This window comes from Struthio camelus, chromosome 5 (genome assembly GCF_040807025.1).
Source record: "Struthio camelus isolate bStrCam1 chromosome 5, bStrCam1.hap1, whole genome shotgun sequence".
NCBI classification, from domain to species: domain Eukaryota; kingdom Metazoa; phylum Chordata; class Aves; order Struthioniformes; family Struthionidae; genus Struthio; species Struthio camelus.
This window is the reverse complement of record NC_090946.1, coordinates 52,724,718-52,750,554: the sequence shown is the minus strand read 5'-3', so window position 1 is coordinate 52,750,554 and position 25,837 is coordinate 52,724,718. Positions and strand designations below refer to the sequence as shown.

Genomic DNA, 25,837 nt, shown 5'->3' with positions numbered 1-25,837 from the left:
GCAGTGCTAATATGCACATGTAACATTTTAGCAATCGTCATACTGTTTGTATTGAAAGTATAATAAAGTGTGCCATCAGGCACTTGCCAGTTTAGGTGAACCTTTCCAATTTAATTATTTAATAAAAATGGAAGATTTCAAAACTTAACTCCAGTTATATAACATTAAAAGGTAGTACATATATAATTTACAAAATATAAAATTTAGTATTAATAAATGATATTTTTAAAATTTGCCTTAATATGGTGTCTTTTAAATGCAAGTTGACTAGTCTTTTCTTTATAAACATTCGTAAGGTAGCACATATTCCTTAAGGAGCTATGTTTGAGATTGCCACAGCAATAAATAAAAACAGATTATTCTAAGAATGTGGAATTCTGTCAAGGGCTACATTATTTCAAAATTTCTTAATGGGACAAATGGAGGAGGTTGCCTAAGGCAGAGTGGCACGTACTGCAGTGCATGTAGAGGACAGGAAAGATGGGGAAAAATCAATAGAAAGAAAAAGAGAGCTAAGGACAGAGCTTTCCAAGCATTTATTATAATAATGTTTGAATATCCTTTCCTCTGTCCTTTCAATGAAAATAAATGTAGTCTTTTTAATTGAAATGGAGAAAAATGATAAGATATTCATGTCTTGTGGTAGTGCAAATAGAGTTACTTTGATTATGGTAACGATGTCTTTCTTTTGGAGAAAAGTCTTATTATTTAATATTTTTCATATTTAATTGCGTGGAAGAATGCTGTTCTTCCAGCCTTCAGGTTTCTTAAATGGACTAAAGCAGCGCTACTAAGAATCAGGTCTACAGAATCACTGTGATTTTACTGAATTTTCAGTCATAACCACAAAAGTAAAATTTAGCATCCATTTTGAGCTGTCTCTCTGATGTATCAACATTGCTCTTTGTTTCCTATCTGGTGAAAGAATCCAGCTTTGGAAGAATGCCCTGTGGCGTTGTTAAGAAGCCCTTATTTTGAGCATCTGCCCCTGTCTCTTGCTGCTTGACTGTGGGAGAACTGGGATTTTATAAAGTTTGTGTACTAGTGGCTTGAGTAAGGCGGTTTATATTCAGTATGTTTGGCAGCGAACAATTGGAGCGACAAGGCAAGCAGACATGCAGCCCTAGGAGGCACAGGTAGCAAGAGAGCGTGTGTGTTTAGAGATATGCTGCAAAGGAAGCGACTCCTTCCCTGCACGGTCACAAGGAACAACCTGTACTGAGAGGCCCACGAAAGGGTTGCTTGGAGGTCGGGCGCAGCAAAATAACCATGCCAGCAGCCTGCACAAACAGATGTTTCTGTGGAGGAGCTCAGCTGTACTTTTCCTCTGTGTTTGTTATTGTGGACAATTCCATAGCTTGGACCTGAAAAAAAAAGAAAAAAAAAGGTAGTTTGGTGGCTGTTTGACTAAGTATGTGCAGGCAAAGTACTCTGTTCTTGAGCTGTCAGCTATGAAGAAGTCTGGTTTACCAACCACAGCAGCAAACAGAATAGGGGAAATATTATTATGTGCATATTTGTGATCTAAAATATTATTACATAATGTAAACAATAATTCATATTTTGCTCCCTCCTGAAGTGTCACTTGGAAAGGCTCATTAACTGCAGTGCTGTAGCTTTCCAATTGTGCTTTATAGAACATGTAATTAATCAAAGATTGTAGTAAAAGAGTAAAAGGAAGAATAAAAATCTATGTTATAAAATCTATGTTTATATGGGGAATGATGCTGTCCAAATTAAAGCATTTAGTAAAGTAGCTTACCTGTTAGAAGTGTTACAAGTGGTGGCGGTTCTCTGGAGTCATATCTAAGCTAGTAAATAAAACAAGATGAGAGCATAGGCTCAAGCGCTGGGCAAAAATCATATAAGCTTTTTAGTTATTTGATTGCATGCTTCCTGATATGGTTTGGACCATGCCAAATCACACGCTCTCAGACTGTATTCAGGCAAGGTTTGGGACTGGCGTGTGCCAGGGACTGCTTATATAGGCAGTGGGAATATAGATACCCTGTTTCTGGGGAAAAAAATTTAGCCGTATGACAGTGAGCCATTTTGTGCCTAAATGCCTCGTGTCTGGAGAATGGTTCCTGGCTTGTGTAGTGGATATAACCGTAGAAACTTCTCTGTTTCACTTAGCTGTTAGATTAGAACCAAAATTTCTAATCCTTTTTCAGGAGAGCACTGACAAAAAGGAAGCAAGGTGCTATACTGCTATTTGTGTTCAACACTTTATCCCTTGTACACCTGGCTCCTCATAGTTTCCTCAAGGATCACCTTTGCTCCTTTCTAAGTCTTCTTTCCATTTTTTGTTTATGCAGCTCCTTCCTATACTTTTGTTCTAAGTGTATTTTCCTTGCTCTGGTCATCCCCCTTCTACTGCTTCCTGAGCCATTCTAGGTTTCTTCTGTTACTTCTTTTCCTTTCCTTTCCAACGTAAGACCTTCTTTGCTCTTCAGTCATTTGTCTGTCTGTCCGTACCTGTGACATGAGCTTGACCTAAGGCTATCTTGGATAGTACTGCAACATGAGCAGTGTCAGGATGGTTGGTACAGCCATTTAGCTTTGCTGATACTTACTTTTCTTTCCTGCACCACTGACTGGCAGGGGAAAAGAAAAAAGAAGGAAAGAAATAGACAGTTATTGCCTATCCTTGCTATTTGGCTGCCTGTCAAGTGCAAAGGATATCATCAAAAGTTTCCAGAGTCTCTGAGATTTCTTAGCCACAGCCTGAAATATTCCGGAATGAGGAGAAGGTGTTACTGCTGCTGGAGAAGCCACCGGCTCCTGTTCTTACTCGGTTGTTGCTACATGCACATTCCCCTATACACGTTGCATAACCATAGAGTGAACTCTATTTACACTCAGAAGTTGTGCTAGATTGTAGCAACTACAGTAGTACATGTGAAGAAAGTCTTTGCATTAAATACTACCTTTGATGCTTTGGGTTTAGGAAATAAGGCCTTTAAAAAATCTCTAATAGTGTTGGTTCTGAAGGTAGCAGTGGCTGAAATAGATCAGTGAGTCAGTCGTCTTTGCCAAAAATTCTCTGTGCTTTTCAGTATCATGAATTTGCTGTGCTGTAACCTCTGTAGAAAAAGGAAATCCTGACATCTAAAAATAAAATGCATTGTTATTTTAAGAATGTATAAGAATGTTTCGGTTGGGTTAATATGATTGTTTCAAAAGTTTCATGTATTTATCTTTATTTATTTTAAGACAATTGAATCAATGTAAAACGTCTTTATTTTAAGTTTAAAGTTTTTTTTTTTTTAGTATCAACAAACATTGTGTGACTCAACTTCTCCACATGCTGTGAAGACATTGTTTAGCCCACAGTCCTTATGTGTTCTGGATTGTTATCTTTGTGCTGTGAAAGACTTCCAGGAGGCTTTATCAAGGTCCTTGTTGCTATTTGGTATTCAATAAGGGCTTGCCTAAGATTTGCTTACTGCAGAAAGGCTTGCAAAATTATAGAAGGAAAAAATAACTATTTAGTTAAAAAATATAGTTCGATGAAATATATGTCAGTGTAGACTGAAAAATAGGAAGTATCTTTACAAGAAATGCTCAAAGTTGAGAAGAAACTAACATATATAAAGACAGAACAAAGAGGATCGTTCTTTCTGAATATCTCAATTCTTTTGCACCTCTAGCAATGAGAATATATCCACCTGTTCAGTTACAACAATATGATAATTTTAGTATTTTGAAAGAAATATTTTCGCTAAATTTTCACAACAACATATTTGGCTGCTATTGGTTTACATTAGTAGTTACACTGGAAGCAGCATCAGTGTTTATAATATATGTTTTCCAGACCTTCCAGAGGAAGTCCTTTATGGGAAAGAAGATTTCTCAGCAGTTTTTTGAACTGAAATATCTACTATGATAATCTCCCAAAAACATAATTATTAAAGCAAACTGATAAGAGAAGTGTACTTATTTTAGATAAGATATTTAGTCTCACCTTTCCTTTTAATTAATTCTATTAGAAATTGTGCTTCGCTAAAGCAAGGAGGAAGGCTGGATATTTTGTCTGTTTGTCTATGTGATTGTCACCGTATTTGGAAGAGGTTTAAATATAATCTATTTTTTCATTAGTTTGTGATCCTTGTGATTGGATCCTTGTATTGAGAACAGTCATCAATAAGACAGCAAAATCATAAAATGGTGTGTAGTTTGACATGTGTCTGCATGTGTATGGACATACATTGTTGAAATTATTGATTGATACAATGCATACTGGATTAAATGAATTACTGAATACTTAAAGGTTCTTGTTATCGATATTTAATAGGAGTCTGCACGTTTTTTTTAATATCACTTGAGGTCTTTTTAAATGAAGACTCAGAATTTGCATAGTCGTGTGGCTTCTATCCAGTTATTGGCGAAGTCTGTCAGCGTATTTCCTTTGGATGTCCACTTTAGCCAGGGGTAAAAACATTTGAATGATTCCTTTCAGTTGGGAAGTGCTGAGGAAAGGTTGGTGCTGAGCCTCTTTGTGCCCTGTGTTTTATGTATAATCTACTGCCTTTCCAGAGTACCCATAAACTGGTCAATAACAAATTATTACTTGAGATCTTGACCAGCAATTTTTTGTCTGAAAAAGCTATTTGACATTTTTGAAGTCCCATTGTTAGAGAAGAGTTAAATGATGTTTTAGAGGAATGAAGAAAACATACCACTTAAGTCTGCTTACGGATGACTTCAAATGCTCATGTTGTTTCCTGTTTTTACCACAAAAGCTGCTACAATATAATCCAAAACATGTTTTAAATGAACGTGTAGTCAGTAATTGCAGTAATTTTAAGGCTCAATATTTGGAATAAAGTCTGTTTTGTTTCTCACAGATATATATATATATATATTTAATGTGGTAGGACATGTAAGGAGGAATTATTGGCATAGTATGAGACAAGCATCAGTGAAGCGTAAAGAATGAGAATGCTGAAAACTGGCATTTAGGTCTCTGTTGTTTAGATTTTTACAAATAAACCTCTTTAATGGAATCACATCTCTTGTATCACATCCCTTAAATTCACTAATAAGTTGTTGTAATACGATGTGGTATTTTTTATTTTTAAAATTTACCATAAAGAGATACTATATAATTCTTGTATCCACGTTTCATTTCTTGTGGAGATGTAATTGATTAAAGTGGTAGTAAAGTAGTATTCATTGTCTATGAATGATCACTGCACCTACATTCTATAAATATTAATCATTCAAAAGCTAATAAGCTAATAGTATTAGTCTCCATTATCAAACAACAAAATGCATTGTATCCATACTTTTAATAATTACCAACAACAGTAATGAAATCAAACTTGTTAATAAACTATTTCTTTTTTTCCATTTTAAAATGAACAATTAATAAGTAACTCACAGAGTGATCCAGAAACACTGTATTATCAGAATTATTTAAACTTCAAACAGTCCCCCTCTTCCATCCATGAAGGCTGATTTTTCAACAAAGATGATGTTTAAATTACAAGTTTTCCTCCTGAAACTATCTGAAATCAATTGGATTCTACTGTGGCATAATTGTTCATCTATATGAATGCTATTTTACACTAATGACTAAAATCTCTTATCATGCAAACTTAGTGCTTTATGTGTATAGTCACACTGATCAGTAGTCATCATGCTGTAAGTCAATTCAGTGCAGCTTTACAGGGTGCAGAATTCAGGTCTTCCTTGAAGCCCTAAGCCTAATAAACAGTCAGCCTATTTACAGTCAGAATTTTTTTCCTTCATGGGAGTGATTCATTTTTAAAATGTTGTTGTCAATATTACAAAAGGCAATATATTTTATTTCCTTTTTTGTAGAAAAGTATACTATAGAGTAGATAATAGTTTGTCAAATACTTTGAGAATAACAGTAGTTTATATGTGATATTACCTTTAAAACAGTTTTCCCACAGTGCCATGTAATATACCTCCGGTACATCAAAGATGGCTTAATAGTGATACAGAATAAGGGAATGGTACAGTGCTTCCACTATAAGTCTATTGCACTGTACAAACATATTGTTAATTGGTTATTAATTGTTTCTACGCTGTGAAGTTGGCCAACATTAATTACTGTAATAGCAAAGTATAATACTGATACATATTCTGAGGGAAAATTGTAATTTATTAATTTTTTTTAGCAATTTTTCGTGTATCCCATGTCTCTGATTTATTAAAGTAATGAACAAAACCTGTAGGTAGATAATACAGAGTTTTCTCTGTATAGCAATGGCAGTTTTCTTGAGAATGGTCATAACATTTTTTGACTTTGTCACTGTAGACAGGCACAAGCAAGATTTAACATTGATCATGGACAAAGAGAGTTGTACTTGAATAAATAAATAAATAAATAAATAGTACTTGACATTTCGCCATAGTTTTGATCAGGATTATACTCACTTATGCTAAACAGTAAATTATTCGGCATCATAATCATTAGGGTATATGAGGTTATGTACTCTGTCTTTCTATCCCAAGATGAAAAGATCAGCTGTCACGTTCCTGACACTTATTTAATTTTCCTTTTAAAAAAACTTTTGCTAGTAGAAATTCCCTTCCTTGGGCAACCTGTAAGAACTGTTAAATATTCTTATCCCTGCCAGGCTTTTCTTGTATCTAGTCTAATTCCCTGTAATGTGTCCCTTCCTGTGTTTTACATTTAATAGTCTTTATTTTATGTCCCATGGAGAGGAAAAAGAGAATATTCCCTTATTATCTGCACCAGTCTGCGATCATTTATCCCAGGATCCCAGATAGGGACTCCATGTATCTAGGTTAAACAATCTTCCTTTTTAAGGTTAATATGTTTGCTAATATGATATATTCTTCTGTGGTCTTACACATCTCTCATAAATTGACCTCTCGTTAAAAAACAAAGCTGAAAGCGCACCTTTGGAAAATAGAAATAAGGTTTTTACTAGTATTTGCACACCGGATAGTCTCTTCCATGGTAACTGCATTCCTTCTTTAGATAGTTACTACAATAATAACGGTATTTTCTTTTGACGTTTTTTATACTCTCAGCTTTTGTAAAATCTTAGTGTCTATTGTGAACCAAATCTTCTACTTTTTCAGGTATGTTGAATCTTTCATTCTTAGAATGAATTTTTTTTGTATTTTTAAGTGTCTTAGAAGCATATTTTACAATATTTCTTCCCTTTTATTTGGGAAATCACTAATAAATAACATCTAAATTGTGAGTAGACTTGTATTAATATAGAAATGTTATAAATTGTGAATCTGAAACCCAGAATTGTTTGTAGGTGATATAAAATGCATTAAGTATCTGATTATTCGCTCTAATTAAAAAATATATACTATTCTGTTGACGTGTGTGTGTGTGTGTGTGTGTGTGTGTGTATGTTCGAACAGTGCACAACTTCAGTAATAATTTAAGAGAAGTGATCTCTTGGTTTGCCAATATTGTACATACATGTATGTACTAGATCAGCTCTTTATTCCCATGTGTCAGTATGGTAGTCTCTTTCATTAGTTCTTAAATTCTGTTTGCTCTTGTCCTCAGAAAGTTGTCTTTTCAAAATGTGTTCATTAGCAAGAAGTCTTTCTTATTTTTCTAAATTTCCAAATATGATGTTGGTACGTTCACTCATGAATCCACACATCATTTACATAAATTGCTAAGTTTTTCATGGTCTCAAAAAAACCTCAAAACATGACATCCCATAACCGGCTTGTTCCTTGAGAGGTTTTATAATGTCTAAAATAATTAATTGTATTTTTTGTCAGATAGACTATTGCTTCAAATGTTCAGCTGACTTGTGGCAGTTAAGAAGTTGACATGCTGTAAGAGTCATTTATCCTGCTTCAGTTGTGAAAGACTGCAACTTAGAGTAAACCACTTTGTAAACAGCTTGAGGTGAAGCACTTTATTTCACACTTGGAGTAGGCAAACAACATGTGTATGGACGGTTGTGATGGCTTCCGGGGACTACTGATGTCTTGTTAAGCTGCCATAAATAGATCCTTTTTCTGACCCGATGTCAGCAATTTGCCAGTGTCCTGGTTTGTAAGGAAACACTGTACTTCTTCATTACGGCATTTTCTATGACCATTTTTGCTCCTAGTCATTCCACTGTAGCAGCTAATATGCTGAAACAGGGGCTTTTGTTAGTGTTGGGAATTTAGATCCAATACCAACATATTTAGTTAGCTTTTAGTTAGCTTAGCTTTAGTTAGCTTTTAGGTAGCTTGACATATATGCATTTCTTTATTTGTCCTATATTTGGCAAAAATAAATGCTATTTATTATGTTACAGTACCAAGCAATGTGGCTGGTTTTTGTTTACTTTTGTTTGTGCGTATCAACATTATTGTTGGCAGGAATAAGCTTAGCTGAGGGAATATTTTTGTCACTGTTGCAACAGTTGGTCCTTACACAATGTTTTATTTGGAGAATCACACTATCAGAATGGCTTTCTTGGCATGAGAATAGTTTATCTGGGGAAAACTAACTTAATCCCAGAAGATAATTCTTGTATATAATTTACCAAAATATTTTGTAATTGAATTTCTCTATATAAAATATAATAAATGAAATCTCAAACTATATGTTTATACACACGTATATAATACAGCTAATATAGCTAATTATTTTTATAGATAGAAAAAATAGAGATAACTGGAAAACAGCTAGCTGAGTGAGATTAAAAAGAAAGAACAAACAAATAATGAACTCAGAGGAAAGTGCCTTTACTATCTCTGAAATCTAGTGGAATCCAGTGTTTGAAAAAGTTCATCAATCTCCATTTTGAAAGATATTTTAAATTTTTCACTACTTCTGAGTGAGAAAATTCCCTTAACCTTATAACATATCATCAGGCCTGCATACTGTAGCAAGATAGGAATCTCTTTTATTATTGTGCCACTGGGATTACTTTTTCATGTATGTTCTAGCATTAAGACGTTTATGAGAGGAGTGAATCTGCCTTCAGCCAGCTCAAGTGCTGGACTGAGCAAAGAGGAGCTTCTCCAGCCACGCAGCCCTGGGGGAACTTGATGTGGGCATCTGAGCACCTTGTTTGGGCTTTTAGTTTCAGCTGGTTGCTGTTAGGTCAGACATCAGCTGGCTCTATAAGGCACTCAGGTGTCTGCAGCGTAGCTCTTAGCGCTTGTAGCACCGACTTTTCTATTATCTAGGCTATGCTAGTACCTGCATCGATGAAGAGGGTATTGCAGTTCAGATTACCTCTCCGCTAGAAAGCTTTGATTCTATCCCACTGCAGCTTCAAGTAAAGCAAATTTCTTTAAAAGCTGGAGTAACTATTTCAAGTCTATGGCATGACTGTAGATTATTCTTGAACCAGAAAAGTGCTTTTGGCACTAGGTTGAATAATTTATTACTTTAATGAGATTTGGAATCCTTTGTACGTTAAAGAATCAAGCTTCTTCAGCGTTATTTGGCTTATCTTGGAGTTATAGTCCCGAGTATTTACTGTATCTTAAGAATGTGATACTTGAAATATTTATCCTCATACTTGTGAGTGTAGGGAAAAAATTTCACCTAGATTATTTTGTCTTTATCCAAGTGACTATCCCATGTACAAGAACGTGTTTAAGGGATTTTAGAGTATTTTCTCCCTTAGTTGAAAATGACTGTTGTAACAGTATATCTAGGAGTTGATTTCAATTATACTGAAACTTAAAGTCTGTTCTGCTCCTTCTCCTTTGATTAAAATGATAGAGGATGTTAATTCAGCATTAAATTACAGATACAGAGTAATAGTAAGACACAGAGATGCATAGGTTCATAAAACATTCTTGCTTAACGAAAATCATTTTTGTCTAAGTTTTGTACATAGAAAGTTGCCATTTTACATCCTTAGTAAACTTTTAAATAACTTACAGATAATATTGTTCCTTAATATACATCTGTTCTGGTAACTGAGCTAAATTGATCATTTTTGATATGTAGGCCCCAATAATGTTTGCATACAGTTAACAGTGGTTCCTGGTATTTTTCCCAGGAAAAGGCACTTTTCTCAGGAGAATGTGAAGCCAGTGGAAGGTGTTTGCACAGTGGAGTCATCCAAATGTGGTAACATTTCATTACTTCACTGGTTATTTCATGACAAAATATGACTTTTTTTTTTTTTTTTGGACTGGCAAACAACTCTACTAAGGCCTACATGAAAGTTTTTATTTTGAATAAAAACTCAGTATCCATTTCTACTGGTTTTATTCCAGCTTTTTTATGGTGTTGCTTTTATGGAGGTTTTGAATGTGGTAATGCGTATTATAACTTTCACAAAACTAGAATTGAAAATGACTTTTTTCACACTGTAAAAGAAATCTCATAAGTAGGGTGTGATATTTGTAAAGAAAAAGTGTCGATCACTTTTCTTTTCCTCCTATTAAGTATGATGCTGCTATGAATACATCTTCTATGAAATAAATAAAATTTAATTTGAAAAAGTCTGGGTTCTGCTACCATGACAACTGAACAGTGAAACTCTCTGTTGTAGTGTATTTTTAATAAACAGAGATGGACTTTGTTCAAAAGGCAATGAGAAGACATATGTAAGACTACAAGCAGTCACGTTTTTGTCTGACTAGTAGCTCGCTTTAAACTTAATTATATATTTTTCTTTAGAAGTAAAATCATTAGCTTTTAAGCTTTACTATAGAAAAGCAAATAATAATTGTTAAATGCAATTGAATCTCAAGAAGTTAATAACTTTAGCACGTAATTTATCTTATACCCAATAGCTAGAATCTGAATGGTGCAAAAACCCCAGTGGCATGACGTTAATGAAACGTCACTCTACATGCTTTATTTTATATTGTGATGAAACTGAACATTTTAAACAAATCTTTTAAAGAGTAAAATTTGAAAGAAGCAATACAATTATGGAGATATTTTTAATAATGGAAAAAATTTATAATCCTAAGGTAAAAATTCCTAAAAACATCCAGACTAAGATTCAACAGTTACTGAATGAAGGCCTTGAATGACAAACTTTAGTCTAAAGAAATAAGTGTTGCCCAATAAGCCATCATTTGGGTATTCCATCTTAGGCAGAGCTGAAAAATGTCTTCTGGGCTGCAGGCATATTTTTTTCCACCACTCTGGGGAGAGATCACAGAATCATAGGTTAATGTAGGTTGGAAGGGACCTCCAAAGGTCATCTAGTCCAATCCCCTCTCAAAGCAGATCGAATTAGATCAGGTGACTCAGGAACTTGTCTTTGAAAAGATATGAGCAGCAGTTAAAGAGATATTTTGCTCTCATCTGTTAGAGGGTATTACATTACTCACAGGGAAATAACGGAAGAAAGGCAAAAGAACTTAACCTGGGAGGGGGGAAAAGCCATTTTTCAGAATACTGTCTAATATATATATATATATATATATATATATATATATATATACTGTCATATATAGAAAAATATTTATCTTGCTTGATACGTTTATAGCTTAGTACTAATATGGGGCATGGTCTAGTCCCCCAAAATATTGATTCTGTTAATTGTATTTTGCATTATGTATTTTACTGTGTAGTAAACTTTCATGGTTTTATATTTGCAGTTTCCTGAATGTGGTTTCTATGGAATGTATGACAAAATTCTGCTCTTTCGCCATGATCCTACCTCGGAAAACATTCTGCAGTTGGTAAAATCAGCTACCGATATCCAGGAAGGAGACCTAGTCGAAGTTGTCCTGTCAGGTAACTAAAAAAAAAAAAAAAAAAAAAAAAGAAAATCTTTGTCATGCTTCTGCAACTTGAAACACCCATCATATATACTCACAGTTAGGATCCAAGGAAGAGGAATGTTTGTTTGTATGGCCTTTCATTTACATTGGCTCAAAATCTTAGATGTATATGTGCCATATATAATGTATATGCCTATTAATTTTTGAGTTCTTTTTCCATCTCACTTTTCAACTGCCTGATTTTGTCAGTATTACTAGATAAGCAACAGATTAATTTTAATAAGTGTTTTAAAAAATATATATTCTCCTTTATTAAAGGAAAGTGGTCTAATGGCAGCATAACCATTTTCAGTAGAACATGGTAGAAACAAAATGTAAGAAATAACATGAGAATACATTAGATATTTTAGCATGCGTTTCCTTTATAAACGGAGTAGCTTGAAAGTTAGAATTGTTGTTAACATATCTTGCATGAAGTTTCAACAGTTTTTTGTTTCGGTTGATAGAGTTTACTCTTTTCTATTAGTCTGTCAGTGTGGTCAGTTCGTAATTACCTGTGGAGAAATCATGAAGACCGTTCTTGCAAACAGTGACCTGGCTGCTTGTAGAGTAAGGCTTTTTAGATTCTAGGAAGTGCCATTAAAATGTCCATTTTGATCTAGAAGTAGAATAACTGCTTTCATATAACCTGCTCCAACTCCTTCTGTGATTCACATTTAAAATGATTTAGGAAATTAAGATGGAAATGCAAATTGGAAATGGGACAGTAAGTAAAGTTATAGAAATATATTCTATCTATGGATGACCGTGAAAGAGGAGTGCTGGATGCCTCTTGTACAGGAGTAGGGAGTATCTGACATATAAACAGTGGTATGGAAGGCAAAAAGGTAACCAAAGAAGGTAATTAATTAGGGCCTAGGAAATATCAAAATCAGAGGAGACAAGACGAGAATATTTATCAATGCAAAGCCAGATAATGAAAGCAATAACCTGAAGGTGACTGGCAGGTGAAAGAATGTGAGAGGAGATGTAGTACAAGTGAATCATGAGTTGAGAGACCAAATTTTGGAGGCAGTGAAATGACGTATACGTTCAAGGAACATGTTTGGCTAGCAGAGTGGCCATAGATAGTTGGCTAGTCTAACTGAAGTAGAAAATAACCAGTATTTATGTGATTTGAAGGCAGAGAAAAGCTGGGGATGCTATTAGGTGTTAATAATACTTGTCAAAAAACTAGGTAAAAGGAGGGATGAGGTACTTGAATAAAAATGGCACAAAATTTACAAGGGTAAGCAGTGGAGAGAATGCTGGAATTGTAAAGAAGGAAAGATGATATCTATTAAATAAAATTCAGAGGATGGCTGAATGGCTTTATTTTTGCGATTGGAACATGCAGTTAGAGAGGCCGGAAAGACACCTAAAAAATAGAGACTTATATGTCTTACAGAGGTAGGAATTGAAGCTGTAGAAGCACGGAGGATTAGTAAAGAGAAAGCCAAAGTCCTAGTGGATGCTGAAAAGTGGGGAGGTGTGAGTTAGGTCAACATCATCTAAACCAACTGGGCTTTTAATTATAGTTTTCCTGTATAGGGCCCTCTTCCATACTCTTTGATTAGAACAGGAAGAAGCAAAGTAAAGAATGATGCTAGTCATTCCGTGTAAGTCAGCATTCATCTTTTACATATCAGGAAACAAATTTTTCCCTTTTTGAAAAGATGCCAGTAATCTCCATTTCATATTTATCCCAGAAAATAATCACTCAAGGTCAATAAATCAGAGGCAATGAAAAAAAATCAGCAGGAAATTTAATGTTTAATTTGGTGTATAGCTTATATGCTTTTGAAAGGAAGACTATGTATTTCCCAGATTGCCAAAATTAGGCAAGAAGCTGATTAATTACTAAAAATCAGCACTTTATGCAGTACTTGCAAGTGATACAGTAGAACTATACAGTTTGAGAGAATTAGGGGATGGACACTTTTTATTTCTTGGGTGAACCATTTCTCCACAAGAGTGGCCAAGCATAAGTAACTCTGCAATAGTAAGAGGAACGCTATTAAGCCAGCAGCATGTGAAAGTGTGGGTAGAAACTATAATTGCCAAGGGTCTATATATTTTTTCCTCTCATCCTTCAACGCCGAGTGAGCATTGCTGTCTGAAAGCCTGGGATTTTGAGTCTGCCAGTTAATATCACAAAGTACTGTTGTATTGTGTTCAAGTAATCAAATTTTAGCTAAAGGAAAATCCTTGGCGTACACCATTATATACTTCCTGCTAACTCTGGTACACTTATGTTGACAGTATTGATCAGCGGTATCGTTTTATCTTATTTTATTTATGATGAACTTATGAATGAAATGTATCTTTGTTTGTTACCTTCTTGTTACTGTCTTAGTCATTTTTTAATTGAGTATTTCCCTTTTATAATTAATGGAGTGCATGAATATTGTGCAACTGCAACAGTGTGTCATGATAGGTTAAAAAAAAAAAAAGAAAATAGAGGCTTGAGGTAAGCCAAATCTTTTAGAAGGTCAGCATAATAGAGGAAATTTGTAGGTTAAGGAAATTGCTGTATTTTGAATACATCTGCAATACAGAAACCATGTGTATAGAATATACACATGGAACTATATATATAGTGTATAGAACTAGGAGTATTATAATTTTTCATATATTGCTTCATGGTTTTGCAGGAAATAGGACCCGATCACAGTCCTTATGTACATAGTTATTTAGCCTAAAATTCCACAGAGATTTAAGGTAGATGGTAATTTTGTTCATATAACTATATAGGCTCTCTGAAACTTTAATTTTTAATTCTTAATTTCTTTAAATTTTTTTCACTGAAAGAGTGATTGGCAGTTGTAATCCCAAAGAATAGTTCTTTTTTCATTTTTATCTTCCTATTAGCATAATAGTTTTTGTTTCTCTTTTTTTTTTCTCCAATTTTGTGTTATTTTCACCTTGTCAGTGTGAGGGTAAGGGGTCAGGAATCTATGACTCCCGGGCAAGGTGTACTGGTTTCTTAATTCCATATGGCCCAAAGACTATGATTTTGTTTCCATGTTTTTATTGGACAGTTGAATAATTATTAATTGTTACTCTCCTGCCTGCCCAAAGATCTGAAGGTCTTGCTTGGTGCTTAATAAGGAAAAATTGTTGTCTAGTCCTTATGCAAATAAGCGTGTACTTATTACTTTTATATCAGCAAAGCTGACAAAGTATTATTTTTAAAAGCACTTATTGTTAAACTAACCTCAGAGGCCGTAGGTCTAGATCAGTACTGAGTACTTTAAAGACTTATGTCCCTGATAATGATAATGCTATCAGGTTCTCACAATGTTCATCTAATATGTTTGATAATCTGTATGAAAAATGTACTCTGACTCCATATATCTTTAGATTATGGCTTAGATCATTATTTAGAGTATATTATTATTATATTTAGTGATATCACCATAGCTCACCAAAAAATGTCTTCAGGGCCCTCTGGCTAAAAGTAACTTAATGTTCCAATTTTTTTGTTACAAGTAGAAACACTTCTTGACAGGAAGCGCTGTGTTTTTCTTTAGGTTAGTTGTACTGCTTTTAGATAGGAAATAGCTTTAATTTTATGCCTGCCACTTATGTCACTGATCCTTCAGGAATTTCAGAACGTCATTATATAAAAACTTCTACAAGTTATTAGAACTTCATGGAAAAAATGACATTTCTTTAAAACTTCCACATAACCTAAATATCTTAGGTGCCAAGATTTTTACAGCAGGTAACAGTTTGTAAATAGAAGAAGGGCCATTTAAAATATCCACACTTTGACAGGCCTCATGAATACTGATAACGGATATAAGAAACAATTGCAATAGTATGTGCAACCAGAAAAACATTTTTGTAATCATTTTGAAAATCATTTGTGTTTTCTCATGCATTCTGACCTTTAGTTCTTCAAAAAAACATAATGCATCTTTGAACACTGTTCTGTAAATTTGAGTAGGCATTTATTTTCAGGTGCTCTGTCTTTTCTGTCACGTAAAATTATAAGGTTCTTATATAATATCAAAAAAGTAGAAAGTTGTAGGAGTCTTACCATTTTGTTATGTCAAACAAGGAATACATTAAAACAGAACTTTTTTTTTTAAAGTTAAAAATATGTCTTCTGGGCAAATCATAAGTATAATCGCATGAAAGAATGACCTTCCTAAAACATCACATCTTGCATCTGAATTCATATTTTAAACAAAAAAAGGTTATCCAAATTTTAGCCTTGAAGGCAAACAGCTCCTATTGCTTATTACCTTCATAAGGTATTGAGGAAGAAATGTGTGTTAAGACAACTCCTCTAATAGACTAATGATTTTTTTTTTCCACAAAGCTTCTTCCATGTTTTTCTCCAAAAATGGCAAATGTTTTCTTCTGGTACCATTTTGATATCCAGTGCTTATATTAGGCTTCATGGAGAATCACTGCTTAAGTATCCAGTTCATGTAGCTCAGTAGTGTAGAACTTTTTCTGTTCCAGTTACAATGATATCAGTTCAGGAAGAAATCATTCAAGTTCCTGAAACTTCTTCATGGAGCTTGTTTTTGCAGACTACCCACATATAAATGCTAGTACAGTTGCGTGTAGGAGGTTTTAAAATGAAGTAGTTAATTGGTGCAACGAAGCTTCTTGGGACCACCCTTGTTATTTTTGAACAAAACATAGAAATCAGCCTTAAAAAAAAACCCAGTTGTTACTATTATAGGAAACCTATAGCACCTAGCTGAGCAAAGCGATATTATTATGAATCCTTGTCAACAACACCAGAGATTTGCGAGGGGAGGAGGAAGGGGGACCACTAGGTCATCAGTTGGTGTTATCTCGAGGAATTTAGCAGTTGAATTCCCCAAACAAGAGGCAGGTCAGTTGTGTTCATTGTAGATTTGCATGTTTTTATTTGCATGATTATGCCAGTTTTCTCTCTATGGTTTCTTGAGTTTGGAATCCCAGATTTCATCCACTTATTTTCAGTCTTCCTCCTGTCTTTCTGCAGGAGTTTCCTGCAAAGACAAGTTGCTTGAAGACACCTTTCCTATACTGACAAGCTGTAACAGCAGCTCCAAAACACTATAGCACATTTAGTACAATATTAAATAAAAAAGATCACATAGTACTCATTCTAATATTACAGACTTGTGAATATTTTATTCCCTCAATTTCACATGAATTTTACCATTGCAGAAATTAATGGCTGCATATAGACAGACTCATCTGCTGGTGTTCAGTGTTTTCCAATAGTCAGAGAACGCGACACTCAAAAGACTTTCTAGCTCTCTGAATGCAAGGACAGCTAACGAAACTCATAATATTCATGGCCTGACTGATGGTTAAACTTTTACAAGTGAAATCCTTTGATACGATGTCTTGAGTTATTCAAGATCTTAAATACAAACATTTCCTCCACAAACATTCAAGAGCATCAATGTTCTCCAGCAAGTGACCCTAACTAAACACAGCAACTAATTTTTGCAATGTTAAAACTCGTGTGTCGTGGAAGGGAGGAAAATATGCTCAGTTCTGTAATACTAGAAAGGCGAGAGAACTCTATAAGCAGTTCTGTGATGTTCAGGGAAGTATTCAGACTCATGTAGGTAATTATAATATATTCAGACAGCATAGTACTGCATGGCATTCATTGCCTGGACAAAGCTGACATAGTTTCAGGTTGTTGTAAACTTTAGCAATAGTGCATTATACAAATCAATCTTTTTTTTTTCTTTTTTTAAGAAATCCATACCTAAAATACAGGGCCATAAGTGTTTTTGCATAATATTTAATAATTTGGAGATACCTTCCAAACTTATTTGGTGTGGTGGGGAGAGCCCCTCTGAAAAAAAGAGAGATTGGCCTTGAGGACTAACAGAGGATGATACTGAGGACCTGACCGATTGGGAAGGACCAAAAATATGCACTATATACCCAGATGCTCATGTGGAACTAATTAAAGTATTTTATTTCTAGCTTACATTCCAAATATCTGAACAGAATATACATTCCAAAGCTCTGTAGATTCAAAGTATATCATGACAAATATTTTTTGAGTAGCACGTCTGAAAGAGTCAGTAGAACGCAATATTATTGCCACAGCATTGCTGCAGGAGAACTGTGCACCCTATGGGTAGACATCCCGTTGAGGCACTGATACCTGATGTCAGAAGCTGTCCTAATACCACTGCATTCATTTTTCATTGCGTGCATCAACGCTAGTTAGTGTAGAGAAAGCTGAACTGTCAGCTCCGCTTGTTTCATATCCTAATACTATACATTTTCGGATTTGCATAATAGTTTGCTTCATTGCAAGGTCTTTTATAAAGGCTAGGCAACCAATGATTAAAAGTTTTCATCATTTTCATTTCGTTTTCATTATTTTTGGTGTTGTGTTTATGTTCTTTACAGTTTAAGGCATAATAAATATGTTTGTCTTCTGGTTTAGAGATTATATTGCAGGTTCTTAAAAGATATGAGAAGTTATATAGAAAGATGTACAGCTGAAAGGAGCTGCTTATTGTTGCTGAAGCACTTTGTTCCCTTCTGGGGGAAAAAATAGATACCTGCAGATATCATATAATTGAAACAGTTTGCTGCAGAACGAAAGGTTTCTGGTGAAACACAGGAAATTTGATCTGCCCAGAATGCAGCACCTACTGTGCTTTTATATTAATAATGAATATTATTACTTATCTTTTACATTGGTGCATTATGCAGTGGGATTGGAGTGATGTTGTGCGTCTGTCTGCTGACTGGTCCACAGAAGATAAATACAGACTAATACATTAAGCTTATGAGGTTGTCCTTTGGAGTCCCTATAGATACCAGCATTTGGGAGGTGAAATATCAGACGTTATTATGAGAGTGGAAGGAAAAGGGTATGTTGAGATACAGATTCAGTCCTCTACACCCTTGCAAAAAAAAAAAAAAAAAAAAAAAGGAACTTTCATTATCAACGTTATTAGCCCTCATAAGTACAGTTTTATTTGTACCTCCTATACAGTTCTGTTCTTTTTGTTTTATGTAGTTTTTAGTATTACTTGTTTGAATACTCTTATTTCGGTTGCCTGAGTAGGATTCTGATAGTGTTTGTGTAGGAGCTATGAAGGCACTCAAGAGCTTGTGTCAGTTTTTACTTAAAACCTGCTTGGCTCGTCTGGCTACACTCCTGCCTATTCATTAAATGATATCGCTAATAATATTCTGTCACTAAGGTATCATTTGCTATGTTGCTCTTTTCTTAGTTGTGCATTTTCTATTTAATTTTCTTCTTCAAAATATTAGAAAAGTACATCCGGTCTCCTGATGCAAGAAAGAGCAGTATCCTTCATTAGTGATATTTTTGCTATGGGAATCTCCACTAAGGAGTTCGCTGAACCCAACATTTACTTAATTGTTGCATTGTATTGTTTGAAAGGAGATGAGATCTTTGGAGAAAGGATTTTATCAAGGTGTATTTACAGGAAAGATTCCTTTTGACTAGAATACTCTCAAAAACTGCAGCAGACTAAACCAGGAAGCAAGATACAGAAGTTGCAGTCAAAGATATAATCAAAGGTAGCTGTAAACGAGCAGTCATTCATTCTTGAGTACTGAAAGGAAGAGAAACCGAAGCTTGTAGCTTTATAGGTCTCTCTCAGTTCAACCCTCTCTTCCTGTCTGCTCAAGAAAAGGATGTAAATTTTACGCAAGGTGATCTTAAGCTGAAAAACGTTCTTCAGTTTTAATATGATTCGGTAGTGTTTTCTACCAGCTTGAATTGGATCAATAAAAAGATGTCTTTCAGGTTCCACTCATAAAATAAAGGATGCATATGCGAATCACCAAAATAACAAAGTAAACTTCACAATAAATTGAATATGCTATGCTATCTTTGATACACTGGCTTCTTTAAGCTGCTAGGTGGTCTTTTGAGCAGCCTTTCAAAATTTTTTATTTCAACTGCCATTTGTTATTGCCAATATAGAGGTATAATTCTTAAGTGTCTGGAGGTACACGCCTTTGTATCTTTTCTTTCTGGAGAAGCTAAATAGTTAAAAAGTTGCATCAAGTTTTTACATTAAACTATGACGTTAGATCATGACTGTAGATAAGTTAACCTTTTACTAAAATGAAGGTTACAGTTCATGCTTTGAAGTTACTATTACGAGTTTGTAGCTCCAACCTCCGCCAATTCATCTGTGTATTTGAGACCATTTTCAGATGAACTAGATTTGCCCTTTTTTTCTCCTTAAATGGAAGCACAAACTATGCAGAAAAAGTTGGCAAATGACAAAAATACTGTGGTTCTGTACTTCTGTACTCTGACTCTTTTTGAAATCTTTTTTCCCCAGGCCTACCAGGAAACAGATACTTCAGAAGCCTGCAGTTTTTAGTTCTTGCCAACACAGTTTATATCCTATGATATACCTCGCTCATGAAGGTTTATTAAAAACTGCTGTGTAAATTTACCTAGCCTTTTCATGTTATATAGCAGAAAACAATTTTACATTTACAGTTTTAATATGAGTTTGCTTGTAAAAAGTCCATCCATTTTTACTGAGGCAAAATTACATTTGGATGCAAGAGATCTTTGCCGGCCACTGAAAGGCAGACAATGAACGTTAGCATCTTGTAAGAATTAGTGGAATGTGCTTCATGTGCCTGCTGTGAGGAGTCGTGCTCAACTTGGCAGGATTCCACGATGAAGCAAGACGATCAAATAGCAGCTATTTTACTTTCCCTTGCTGAGTCGATGAGGACAGGAATTGATCCACTGCTTTTATTAAGAAGCTGGTTTTGTTTTAATATCATATAGACAATATACCATCTGATTATTAGTCTGTGTTATCTTTTTTGGATTCAGTACAGTTAATAGTACCTTATATATAATAAACTATAGGGAACTGAATAAAAGCTGTGCATAACTATGCAGCCATATTTGAACATGTAAGCGGATTGTAGTGTTACCTTGACCGCCAGCTCCCTGAGATAAATATTATAATGTTATATTTTTGAACATCATTATGTAGTAGTTACAGAGTTGGTCATAGTTTGCCACTTTGCTTTGCTGCGACTGAAAAGCTTGGTTTTCTTGGTATCTTCATGGCTACTTTAGGGTCCTCTTTTATCCAGTGTCTTTGAGAAATATAGCTATCTTTTCTCTATCCTATCTGTTGGTGGTGTCTTTTATAATTATTCTTCCTGTATGCCCTTTTAATCCTCTCTAGATCTCGTCCTTTTTGTATATCTGTAGAGGTCAGACTCATTACTGTTTAGATTAAAGTAGATCTGATTTTGCATCCCTTGCTGTACTGTCCGTTAGCGTACTTCTTTCTTGGATCATGAATTTCATCAGGGAGATGCCAGATATTTGAATTTGTTAGGACTAAAAGATTTTTTTTTTGTTTAGGTGTTTGCCTGATTATCTTTTTCTGAGCTCTAAAGTGTTGTAATTGTTACCTTCTAGATACAGATTTCAGGATGCATATTTTTATGCATCAGCTGAATCCTTCTGATCTTTTTTTTTTTTCCTGCTAGAGGAGGTAGTAGGTAAAAAATAGGATGAAAAAGTAGTTATCCCATCAATAATCAATTCCTTACTCTGGTTATGTTCCTTGGTGATAGGGACATGCCAATAAGAAGTCACTTAATGTATCAGCTTTGCTTCTAGTACTGATACAGAAATGCAAGTGGTGCTAGTTGTTCTTCTTTAGGAATTACCATATGTTTTTAGTAGTTAATGATTACTTCAGCAGCAGAAAAAATTGAATTAATTGCAAGGCTTTTGCAAATGTGGCTTGCAAGAAAGGAAGGAGTATATTTCTTCACGGTAGCAGAAATGACTTTACTTCACTTTATCTATATAAGAAAGCTTTTTGAACTATTAACAATTTCCTGCTCATGTCAAGCTTTTGTGAGTCAGTGTAAAGCTAGAATAGTTGGTAATTATAAGCAATGCCATTTTGCATTTCCCAAAAAATTAAAACTACATTTTGGAAAAATTAACATTTGTAGAGAAGATGAATTTTCCTTGAAGCTACAAGTAGAAACAAATCCTTCTGGCAAGACAACATCTGTTTATGAGAGGTCACTGTTGCACTGCTAGCTAGTAGGTCAGATGTCCTACATTCTACACCTTTAACTGTAAAATTTTCAGAGCTAATAAATTTTCAACTTATTGGTGTGCTGTTCGCTGAAGATTTGAAGTTTTCTGTTCCGTTCAGATAGCTTATTTGGGTTTCCTGAAGTCATACAAACACATTCCTTCTCGAAGTCTCTTAAATAAACTATGCTTCTGTGAAAGGGGAGGGAAGATCCTCACATAGATGAATAACTATTTATCATTTAGGAAACAAAGAGCAGATCAGTTGATCAAAGAGTATGATCAGTTTTCACAGTGGAAGGAGGTCACCAGCAGAATCCTGAGAATATGCGCTTGGGCCTGTGCTGTTAAATGTATTCATAAGATGATCTCAAAAGGGTGATTAATGAAGTGGCAATGTCACTCTGGATGAAATTCACTAAAGATAAATACAAAGTGACATGCAAAGGGAAAACCTTTCTTGATGTTGTATATGCAACAAGAGGCTCTGAGGTAGATACTGCTACTGAAAAATGAGATCTTGAAGTTATAATAGATGATGAAAATGTCATGTTAGTGCTCAGTGCCAATCAATAACAGCAAATACAAGTCTAGAATCTTAAGAAAGGAATAGAGGCAAAATAGAAAATGCTCATGATGTCACTGCCATTATGTTATGTATCTTTGTAAATTCAAGATGTCTGGAACACTCTGAGTTCTGGTCCTTGTTCTAAGCCCGTGTGAAATGGGGAAAAGTACGGGAAAAGGTGAAAAGAGTGGTCAGAGATAGAGAACAGCTTCCATAAGAGCAGCTAAGTAGGTTAGACTGCTTCATCCTGGAAAAGAGGTAACTGAGGAAGAGTGTGTAGATGTCTGTGAAACCATGGATGGAATGAAAAATGTGTCTCAGAAATGACTGTTCACACTCTTCAAAGGAAAGAGCTAGGAACATCAGATGAATCCAGCTGATACTAGCTTCAAAATAAACACATGGAGACACTTCTTTATGTGACGTATAGGTGGACATATATGGAACTCTTTGTGAATGTTAAAAATTCTCCTTGATTCAAAAAATAACTAGGAAAATTCATGGAAGAAAAATCCACTGAGCATTTTCAAAGGCTCAGTGGCTCTCCTCTCTGAGAAAGCTTGAGCTGCAAAACATTTGCATCTGAGAGAGTAGTCTGGGGAAACACCATGAGATGCTGATGTTTCTTTGGGAACCTTTCTTTAACCACTTTGAAAGACAGAATTCTGGGCCTAGCAGATTTTGGTCTGACCCAATCATTCTTATCACTTATGTATTCTTATCACGTGATTCCAATGAAAACAAATATTTTTCAAGTTACATCAGTTTAGCAGTGGTAATGTCCGTACCTAGGAATTTTTCTCTGTCGTTAGGATTAAGGCAGAATGAACAATTACATGATTTTTTTGATTGGTATACATCAATATGTTTTCATAGCAATCTAGAAAAGATAGGGTTAAAGGATGGCATTCATTATAGTTAATATTTTACGAAAATGCCCATTAACTTCTAAAGTAGCTGTAATTAATGCTCTAAGCTCATTTTATGTTATATAGTAACTATGTTATCTGTTCAACCTCTGAACTTAAAAATCTTATTTTCCTTAAAATATCTTATTCCCACTTGGATCAAGCAATTCATGTTTCCTTCATTTTTCCTTCATTTTTAAAAAATTCATTTTTACTCTGTTTTCTTAATATGGTGTTCATTACATTTTCTCTTCTTTAAAAAGTTTCAGATTGTTTCAGCTGTGATTTTGACCGAGTCTAGCACAACCCGTTTAGTAACAGTAGCTCAGTAGATTATACTCCAGCAGCCCCATCTTCAGCTGATTCTGTCTCAAAAGCTTTGAGGTAATGAATCAAACTTGGAGTCTGTGGTACATGATGTCCTATACTTGAATGGATATTTCTGTTTTCATTTGGACTTTTAATTTGGCGGTATCATCTGATTAGCATTTTGAGCCAACATGAAGTGCTTATTTTATGATTAAAAAGGCACTGATGGAGAAAAGAAAAGTGCATGTTAATACAAGACATATTTACGTCACTGGGTAAATCAAATCAAATCTGTGTACTGGCTTACAAATCTGTTTCAACTGTTTAGTCTTCTTTCCTCTATGCTGTATGAAACTTTGATGTGCTTATAAATTATCTCACAGGACGTGTCTTTGTAGAGCGCTTGCGATTTTCTTAAAGGTAGAGTGGCAAAGTCCAAAGATTTAGTTAAAGTTGTATACTAGAAAGAAAAATGTTCACCTCTTCAAAAATTTTAAAATGCGTTTTTGAGTATGTGATTAAGAAATATTCAGTTAATTTTTTTTTCTTTTTCCTTTCTTATATTTTTTCAGTTGTTTCTGCAGCTAACGCAGATTCTTTCCGGTAATAAAACTGCCAAGCACGATAAGAGTTCTCTTTTCCTTTCCTGACTGCATCCTCTTCCTTCAGATGACTGCTTCTTCCACTTCATTTTCAGTAGCTACATGTAATAGGGAAACACCTCTTCTAGGCTAACCAGCAAGCTCTTTGATTTAGCTGATAAATTATTTGATAGAGTTGTTTGACAAAATTATTTTGGCCAATGCATGCTTGACCAAACTTTTTGTTAGAATATTTGTTAATCCACAGTAGCAAACCTTGACTGGAGAATAGTTATGGATGATTCAGAGAGAAGTATGAAGAAGAACAAAAGGTAACACCTTTGGAATAACTTGTCCATTGGAAGAGTTGTGTTGTTAACCTGTCTGTGAACAGAGTATTTTAAACTGTGTAGATAAATGCTAGGAAAATTCTACTGTTTGGAAAACCTCTATCCTTTTTCTATCTAATTGAATTCCTGGCCCCCATAAGACATTACTATGTAGGTTTCAAACTAATTATAGCTTATTTTGAAAAAATATATATGTTTCAATGTCACTGTTCTACTCACTGAATTTAATTTCATTAGCTGACTGCTGGATTTGTTATTTTGAGAGGGCAAATAGGAATACACAGTTTAATTTTTGTTCCCAGTAAATACATTTGAGACCGTTTGGGGTATCATGCACCACTTCTCTTAGGAACTGCTTGAGCTTTGTAGCTGAAGCAGGTCTGAGCACAAACAAGCAAACCCCTTCCCTGGAGGAATATAACAATTTGCAAAGGAAACTAAGAAGGAAGAGAATCAGGAACTGCCACAGGTTGTAATCTCCTACTTTTTATACCTGAGTGGTAGTGTGACTCAAGCCTGGAGACAGTGTGATTCGGATTATAATATCTGGCTTACTCTGACTCTTAAAGAGGCCTCAAGAATGTTTTTGTTAACCTAGTTAAGGTGGGACTTGTTGCCTAAAAGAAGTGGGGAGAGCTTGCCTGTTTCTAAGAACATTAAGACTCCCGTGACGCTTCTCTGTTAGTGCAGAAGCTGTAGTAAAGGGGTTACGTTTGTTTCCTAGTTTGTTTTTTTGGCTTTCCCTCCGCTTCTCGAATCCGGTACACTCCTCTTACTCATTTCCTCTCCAAATGAAACAATTCCAGTCTTTTAACCTCTCCTTATATGGAAGTCTCTTCCATGCCTCCAGTAGTTTTTCTCTTCCCTGGTTCACCTCTATTACTGTGCTTCTTTTTAAGTTGGTTTGACAGAACCTGAACACGAAGTCCTCAAGTGAGGACTGTTGGTGTCACTATTTCCTGATATTGTTTCAGTCCCATTTATTTATGTGCATGGGTGCAATCTTGGGTAAGTTATTAAGTCAGTAGCAACACTTACGTTATCTTCAGTGGAGCCATAATATTTAACATTTTACTTAGGATTTTTCCACCTTCAGATCTACTTGGCCATACTCTGGAGATGTCTCCATGATCTGAATCTTTCTTGAATTGTTGTATTCTGTTCAAAAAATTAAAAAGTTACAGCAATGATTCATTTATTTATTTCAGAGTGTGCATCTAGTGCATTTCATGTGCAAATTGTCTTTTCACTTAGCATTGTTGGGTTCCCTTCTCTCCTTTCTAATCTTACCTTAGAAAGCATTAAACGGGGGATGAAAAAACACAATGGTT

At 34.8% G+C, this 25,837-nt stretch overlaps 1 protein-coding gene across 5 annotated transcripts in view; it reads left to right on the top strand.

The window, feature by feature from the left end:
* The window catches only part of PRKD1 (protein kinase D1), a 156,117-nt gene that overhangs the window by 70,688 nt on the left and 59,592 nt on the right, over positions 1-25,837 (top strand). For 4 of the 5 annotated variants that reach the window (XM_068946379.1, XM_068946376.1, XM_068946378.1 and 1 more), the window contains exon 2: positions 11,557-11,695. In XM_068946379.1, the coding sequence (XP_068802480.1) occupies positions 11,557-11,695 (139 nt within the window). Of the gene's footprint in view, positions 1-10,013; positions 10,067-11,556; positions 11,696-25,837 lie in introns of those variants that run through there. The other variant, XM_068946377.1, reaches the window with a different exon arrangement.